Source organism: Xiphophorus maculatus, chromosome 12, assembly GCF_002775205.1.
Source record: "Xiphophorus maculatus strain JP 163 A chromosome 12, X_maculatus-5.0-male, whole genome shotgun sequence".
Classification (NCBI taxonomy): Eukaryota; Metazoa; Chordata; class Actinopteri; order Cyprinodontiformes; family Poeciliidae; genus Xiphophorus; species Xiphophorus maculatus.
The window spans coordinates 2,148,454-2,156,658 of record NC_036454.1 but is presented as its reverse complement, the minus strand read 5'-3'; the positions used below and the strand labels follow the sequence as shown (position 1 = coordinate 2,156,658).

Sequence of the window (8,205 nt, the reverse complement as noted above, 5' to 3'; positions counted from 1 at the left end):
TATTATAGTAATCAAGTCAGGAAGAGACAAAGACATGGACACGTTTTCCTGCATCAGTAACAAAAATGCTAACAGAAGTTTTTCAGATTGTTGCTCTGAACTCTAAACTTGTTCAAACTTTTAGCTCAGTTTTTTCCTCCTCCGTCTCTCTGGTGTTTTTTTCTCTTCTGAACAAATGAAGGTAAATCTTCAAATCTCCGTTTGTAAACCTGATAAGATGAAAACCTGCTGCTGATCCAGAACTAACCTGGGATTCCACCATTAAACATCCACCAGGGCTCAGCCAAGCATTAGCATTGAGGCTAAGCCAAGCATTAGCATTGAGGCTAAGACAAGCATTAGCACTGAGGCTAAGACAAGCATTAGCACTGAGGCTAAGACAAGCATTAGCATAGAGGCTAAGCCAAGCATTAGCATTGAGGCCAAGCATTAGCATTGAGGCCAAGCATTAGCATTGAGGCTAAGCCAAGCATTAGCCAAGCACTGAGGCTAAGACAAGCATTAGCACTGAGGCTAAGACAAGCATTAGCATAGAGGCTAAGCCAAGCATTAGCATTGAGGCTAAGTCAAGCAGTAGCATAGAGGCTAAGCCAAGCATTAGCACTGAGGCTAAGACAAGCATTAGCATAGAGGCTAAGCCAAGCATTAGCATTGAGGCTAAGTCAAGCATTAGCATTGAGGCTAAGACAAGCATTAGCATTGAGGCTAAGTCAAGCATTAGCATTGAGGCTTAGTCAAGCATTAGCATTGAGGCTAAGTCAAGCAGTAGCATAGAGGCTAAGCCAAGCATTAGCACTGAGGCTAAGACAAGCATTAGCATAGAGGCTAAGCCAAGCATTAGCATTGAGGCTAAGTCAAGCATTAGCATTGAGGCTAAGACAAGCATTAGCATTGAGGCTAAGTCAAGCATTAGCATTGAGGCTTAGTCAAGCTTTAGCATTGAGGCTCAGTCATCCTGAACTCTGAGGTTCATTAACGGTAAAATATTTTTATTTCTCCATAAATATGTAATTGATTGATAATCTCTTCCTGTTTGTTACACCATTAATAAAGACACAATGAGTAACATTGATACCAACTTTATTTAAAATAAAATCCATGTTTCAAATCAAACAGCCAGAAAATAGATTCAGTAAAACTTTAAGTTTCAGACTCAAGATGGTTCATCATGAAGAATCGAGGTTTTCTGCAGCATCAGAGGAAATTTATGATTCATTTATTACAACAAATAATCACTAAATTATTCAGAAAGAAACATTTTATTGTGAAATGTGATAAAATAAGAGCCATTAAATGAATCTGAATAAACTTTCCTGTAAGAATAAAAATAATCAGATGAAGAACATTTTGTCTCTTTAATAAGAACCAAACAATCCCAACTTTATACAAGTTACTCATAATTTCACTTTATATTTTTGATTCATCAGTTGTAAAATAGTAAACAATAAAAATACAAATAAATTTACAGACTTTCATGTTGAAATGTTTGTGAATTAATGGTTCCATTTATAAAAAAGAAAATGTAAAAAAAATGTAAAAAACAAAATAATTCCTGATATCTTATTACAGACAGCAGGAAAATGAATAAAAACAGAAATATTAAATTTTATAACAATGTTTGTTTCTAACTGATGGTTCTGCTGCAATAATGTTGGAATATTAATTTATTACTGAATAATGATTTCTAATAAACTACAATACTTTAAACAAAATTCACTTTAATTAAAATAAATGTAAAGATTTAAAGAAACTAAAATAGTTTGATCAACTTTACTGAAACCAAAGATCTTCAGGATGTAGTGATGCCTCACTCTGTGTTTTTTCTGACATTTTTTACTTTTTGTTTCTGTGATTCATTCATTTTAATCACATTTATCATAAACTTGATGTTTGACCTGTTTAGTCGTTTCACTCTTTCAGTTTTTCTCTCATTTCTTTCTGTTGTTTTTCCTTCATTTCTCTCGTTTCTCTTCATGTTTTTGCAGCAGAGCAGAAAAATCTTTCTTGTATTTTTCTTTGAACTCATTAAATTCTTCTGCATGTTTTCTGGCTTCGTCTTCAAACTTCCTCTTTACTTCCTCCAGTTGATTCTGATATTTTTTCTCTAATTCTTTCCTCTCCTCCTCCTGTTCTCTCCTCCTCTTTTCATCTTCTCTCCTCTGGTTTTCATATTTCTCTCTTTCTTTTTCGTATTTCTCCTGAAATCTCTTCAGTTCTTCTCGTCTCTCTTCGTCTTCTCGGTGTCGTTTTTCCCACCACTCCTTTCTTTCCTTCTCCCAGGCGTCTCGTTTTTCCTCCATCTGTTTTCTCATCTCTTCCAGTTTTCTGTCGATTGTTTCCTTTTCTTCTGATTCCTGTTTGATCTTTTTCTCTAAATCTTGTCGTTCTTTTCCCCACTGTTGTTGTTGTCGTTCTTCCTCCTCTTTTCTTTTCTTCTCCTCCTCTTCTCTTTCTCTCTGTTCTCTCTTTTTCTGCTCTCTCTCCTTCCTGTTGTTTTCCTCCATCTCTTTAAATTGTTCATCTCTCTGTTTTCTCTCTTTCTCCATCTCTTCTCTCTGTTCTTCCATTTTTCTTCTCAGTGTTTCTTTTTCTTCTTGGTGTTTCTTTTGAAGTTCCTCCTTCAGTTTCTGAATTTCTTCTTCTTTCTCCTCCAGGATCCTCTTCACCTCTCTCTGGATGGCAGCTTCGGCCTCCTGCAGCATCTCGCTGGTGAAACATTTTCCTCCGTTCTTCTTCACCATGTTATTGATCTTCTGGATCAGTTCATTGGTTTGTGATCGGTTTTCTTTATCATAATTATTAAAAACGTGACATCTTCCTCCGCAGTCGTTGACCAGCTTCCTAAAGGATTCATCACGTCCCTCTCTAATGTATTCTTCTATTGTTTTCTCCTCGTACTGCAGTTTATCTCCTCCAGTGAACAGAATGAGGGTAAAATCTTCTGAGTTTTTACCAAAAACTTTCTTCATTTGTCTTAAAGTCCGTTTCTCTTCCTCTGTGAATCTGCCGACCTGCAGCACCAGCAGGAAGACGTGTGGCCCCGGGGCCAGCAGGCTGATGCACTTCAGCAGCTCCTCGTCCACCTGGTCGGCGGTCAGAGTGTTGTCAAACAGACCAGGAGTGTCGACCACGACGACCCGCCGACCTGCGATCGCAGCCTGGGCTTTCTGACAGTTTCTAGTCACCGACTGTTGAGACGCTTTAGCTTCAAACTGCTTCCTGCCCAGGATGGTGTTTCCTGAGGAACTTTTCCCGCCGCCAGTTTTCCCGATCAGAACGATCCGGAGACAATCTGCTGCTGGGATCTGCTGAGGGTCTGTGTTAAAATAAAGAAGGTTAATAAATGATAGAAAATTATTAGACATAATCCTCACAGTGAACTGATTGGAAAGAAAAGCTATGATGAAAACCTGTGATTTGTTCAGTCATTCCTGCTGAAGTTTCTTAGATAAAAATAATTTCTTTAAAGAGGAAACTATATTTTAACTGTCAGAAAACTGATTGTTTCACATCACATTGTGTCCTGAGTTTCCTGATGTCAGAGAAACAGGAAACATTGAGACATTCTGTTGTTTTCTACTTTCTGTCTGAGTCTCAGTCAAGTTAATATAAAATTACACTGTAAAAACATAAACACAAACTGAGAATTAAGTTAATATAAATAACTGTGAAGATAGGCATCATCTTGTTCCTTAGTGAAAATAATGTTACAGAGAAATAAAAGAAAACTGAACTCATAGAAAACTGGAGAAAAAGTATTTTATGTCTTAATTACATAAACATAATATTTACCTGTAGCCACAGTCTTTGACTCAAACCTGTTCAGTTTATTCTGTAGCTGCAGTTTATCCTCCGTTTGGCCCCATAATAATGTTTTAGTTGTATAAGATGAATCTTTCTCTCTGTCAGAAACATTTTTCTCCAGCGTCTCCATCAGTTCTTTGATCTGCCGTCTGTCTCTGATGTTCAGAACAAAATATCTTCCTCCACAGATCTGGAGGAGATCCTGGATGTTCTTGTTCTCTATAAACTTATCAACATCTGGATGTTCAGCATCAGTCTCTGTAGTGAAGAGGATGATGGTGAAGTCGTTGACTCTAGAGCTGAATGTGTCCTGGATGGTGTGTAACTCTCCCTTGTCTTCATCAGTGAGGGGACCCACAGGTAGGACCAGGATGAAGGCGTGGACACCCTCAGGATCACAGAGGGAGACACACCTGAAGGATTCCTCCATCACTTCCTGCTCAGCTTTTCCATACAGCGCAGGCAGCTCCACCAGAGAAACCCCACGTCCAAACACCTCTCCCTGCTTTCTAACACACTCTGAAGGAAGATCCTTGTGACCTAGAATGACCTTGGCTGCTGCCGTCTTCAGTGGTTCACTTGGACCAAACAGAACCAGGTTTAAAGGAGGCAGAATCTGCTCTCCTCTAGATTTGGGTTTAACTGCAACAAAACAGACAAAAATTATTACAAATCAATATAATCATTCATAGAAACAGGAAGTTTGATGTGACAGTTTTCTGTTCTGACCTTTAAATAAATTTATCTGAACTTTTTCAGATTAAAACCAAAAGAAGTTTAGCCTGAAGAATCTCAGATAAAAACGTTTTAAATTGATAATTTGTCTGATTTTAAATCTTTTGGATTTAATAACTGGATATGATCCTCAAAGACAGAATAGTGCCAACTCTTTTTACAATGATTTTTTAAGTTTAGGACAGAAAATGGACAAAACGTTTCTTAATTTTTAATAGCAATTATTTCAACATCATATTAAATTATAAAAATAAATTCCTGGAATTAAATCATTTCGATTTAGATAAAAATTATTTCATGTCCAGATGTGAGAAATGTATTTTAATTTCTCTAAAACGATGAACGTAGAGCTATATAATCAGACTGAATCCTGTTCTTACCAGCAGCAAGTCTGGATGCAGGTCGTTTCTGAGTCTGATGGTCTGACGGTAAAGTCGTTGCTGTTTCTACAAACTCTTCATATCTCACATGATTTTCATCATTTTCTCTTGCAATTTGATCAAAGTGAATCAGCAGCTGCTCACGTTCAGTTTCCTCCATCTTTAAATTTCTGTATCTACATTTTCTGATCAGATCCTTCAGAGGAGAACCGATCATAGAACCTTCCTGTATGGACTTCAGGATCAGAACCAATGAATGATCAAATGATCGATCACTGAAGTCTTGAAGGATTCTGCAAATCTTATCTTTCTCTCCTCTAGTGAAACTTTCAGGATGAAGAACCAACAGGAAGACATGAGGTCCAGGATCAGAGACTTCAGCACATTTTCTAATGAACTCTGTCAGTTTTTCTGCTGTGGAGAACGAAACATCTGGACTGTTGATCACTGATATTTGTTTCTCTTCCAGTTCAGCAGAAATCTTCTTAAAGGTGTTCAATGATTTGTTGAATCCATTACATCCCAGTATGAAGTTCCCCACTGAACTCCTCTGAGACCAGTTTCCTCCCAGTAGAACCACTCTGAGCTCAGACACTGGAAATAAAATTAAAACTATTAAAACAGTTAAACACATTCAGATCACAGAGAAAGAAAATTTTACATTAATTGATCCAGTAATATTTTATGATCTTCTCATGATCCACACAGTTTATAGAAATTTAAACTTCAGGCTTTTAGAGAAAAAAAAATAGAATTTGATCCAAATTCTAATGTTTAAAATGATGAATGTTTGTTTCATCAGAAAAGAAACATTACTGGATCTTTATTTCTCATCAGAGTAAATCAGTTAAACTCACTGGAAGGAGGAATAAGTTCCAGGCTGCTGCTTCGTTTCACAGGCTGCAGATCTGAAAAGACAAAAAGACTTTTTATCAAAACTGAGAGAATAAAAATACAACAAAATAAAAATAGTTCAAACATCTAAAGTTCTCCAGAGAAACCAAACAAGAACTAAACTCATGATCTGAAACAGAACCGGTTTTAATAACTGATACAAACCAGGAGAGAAAAAACTAAAACCAGGAAACATTAATGTGACAATAATCCAGGATTGAAACATGTTTGATGTGAACTTTGATACAGAGACTGAATGAAACGTTTGTTTCTGATCAAACTGTCAAATTAATTTCACAGAACAGAGGAGGACCGGTCCAAAGATCCGATTTCCTGAAGCCAGAATGGAAACTAATCCTCTAATCCAGTGGTTCTTAACCTGGGTTCAATCGAACCCCAGGGGGTCGGTGAGTCGGTCTCATTGGTTCAGCGGAGCCTCCGCCACGGAGGTCAAGACTCACCAGACTCATTATGTAAATTTGTGATGACACGCCCGATTGGCTATCACTTGCTGCAGATGATCACATTACATTAATTGGCCAATCAGTGCTGAGGAGACTTTAATGTGCTCAGCAGTCACCATGGTGACTGTCGTAGTCGTACGTTGTTTGGTTTCTTTCTTAATATTTTAATCCAGTCACACTGATTTGCAGGTATGTAATTTGTTGTGAGTTTTGTTGGTTTTGTTCTTTGATGAAGGTGATGTTCATGCACGGTTCATTTTGTGTATCAGTAAAGAAAACAAAAACCTATGTCTTGAATTTGGAAAAAAAAAGTCATATTTGATTTATCACTAAAGGGTTCGGTCAATGTGCATATGAAACTGGTGGGTTTGGTACCTAAAACAAGGTGAAGAACCACTGATCTAATATTCCTCTGTTTAAAACACATCAAATAACAAACATTTTTCTTTAAAAACTGAATATTTTCCTGAAATGGGGGAAAATTTTACAATCTGTTCCTGATCAGTTCATCTGATTACAGTAAAAACCAGAAACATGAAAACAAAATGTTTCTATGAGCAAAAACACGAATCAGCATTTAACTAAAACTCACCAGGTTCTGCAGCAGCCATGATGGACCAGAACCTGGACAGGAACCTGGACCAGAACCTGGACAGGAACCTGGACCAGAACCTGGACCAGAACCTGGACCAGAACCTGGACAGGAACCTGGACCGGAACCTGGATCAGAACCTGGACCAGAACCTGGACCAGAACCTGGACAGGAACCTGGACAGGAACCTGGACCAGAACCTGGACCAGAACCTGGACAGGAACCTGGACCGGAACCTGGATCAGAACCTGGATCAGAACCTGGACCAGAACCTGGATCAGAACCTGGACCAGAACCTGGACCGGAACCTGGACCAGAACCTGGACCAGAACCTGGACCGGAACCTCAGCTTCCTATCAGAGGAGAGTAAAAAAGGATGAAGTTTGTACAGTTTGATATTCAGAAATAATTAATTTACATTTGATGTAAAAACAACAATAATTATTGATAACCTTCTCAATAATCAATAAAATCATTTTGGTATTAAAACCATCAAACCGTTTTTCATGTTTTCTCTCTGGGAGGTTGGAAGGCCTCCTCACCATCACCCTAATCTTTAACTCACTGTCACATTCAAGTCAGGACTTGGACTAGGCCGATCCAAAACATTAATATTAATTCCAGTCAGAAGAAACATGTTGGTCACATTAAATATAATTTAATTTAAACCTAAATCTGCCAGAGAATAACTGTAAATTTACTGTCATTAAAAATGTTTATTTCATAATCTGGATATAAATAATATTTTATAGATGATTAAAGTTCTACTTAATGGAGTTTATTTCTGTTTGATCAGATTTATTGTGTCTTCAGTCTGACTGTAACATTTACCAACGACACAGAGACCAGTTCAGTTTCCACTGAGTGACTGGGAGCAGAAATCCCCAGTTCAACCAGTTCAACCAGTTCTTCCACAGCGTTCTGCTGGGAGGAACCTGTTGGCTCTGAAAGACGTTTGACTGAATATTTAGAGATGAAGATTAAATCTCAGTTTGGCTCAGAAAGCAGAACAACAGGAAGTTTAAGGAAGAGAAAAACAAGCAGAGCTTCAACTTTATGAGAAACAAAATCTGTCAGCAGCTTTAAATCATCTAAAGATCAAATTAAAATTAAATGAAGCTTAAAACTTTATCAGTTTCTGTGATTCTCCATCAATCCAGTTCAGCTGGTTGATTTTCTTCTGTCAAAGTTTTAAGTCCAGAATTGATTCAAACAGATTCAAGTTCAGTGAAGTTTCAGTTTTTACAACCTGAAATGAAACCAAATATTGTTTTCAGCAACATTTACTGGTAGATGACAGAAAAAGTTTATGCCTGAAGTTTCCTGCTGAAATGAA

At 37.5% G+C, this 8,205-nt stretch overlaps 1 protein-coding gene across 1 annotated transcript; it reads right to left on the bottom strand.

Moving 5' to 3' along the window:
- Positions 1-1,063: 1,063 nt before the first annotated feature.
- Positions 1,064-6,990, bottom strand: LOC111610336 (GTPase IMAP family member 8-like). Its single transcript, XM_023344073.1, has 5 exons — positions 6,870-6,990; positions 5,777-5,827; positions 4,920-5,513; positions 3,793-4,446; positions 1,064-3,316 (listed from the first exon to the last, which is right to left on the bottom strand). Exons 1-5 carry the CDS (start codon positions 6,886-6,888, stop codon positions 1,953-1,955), a joined length of 2,682 nt encoding a protein of 893 aa, XP_023199841.1. The 5' UTR covers positions 6,889-6,990; the 3' UTR covers positions 1,064-1,952.
- Positions 6,991-8,205: the final 1,215 nt, after the last annotated feature.

Coding starts and splice junctions, on each gene's coding strand:
- LOC111610336 (XM_023344073.1), bottom strand. Junction 5,514..5,776: donor GGAACTTATTCCTCCTTCCA/GTGAGTTTAACT, acceptor TTTTATTTCCAG/TGTCTGAGCTCAGAGTGGTT. Junction 4,447..4,919: donor TGCATCCAGACTTGCTGCTG/GTAAGAACAGGA, acceptor GTTTTGTTGCAG/TTAAACCCAAATCTAGAGGA.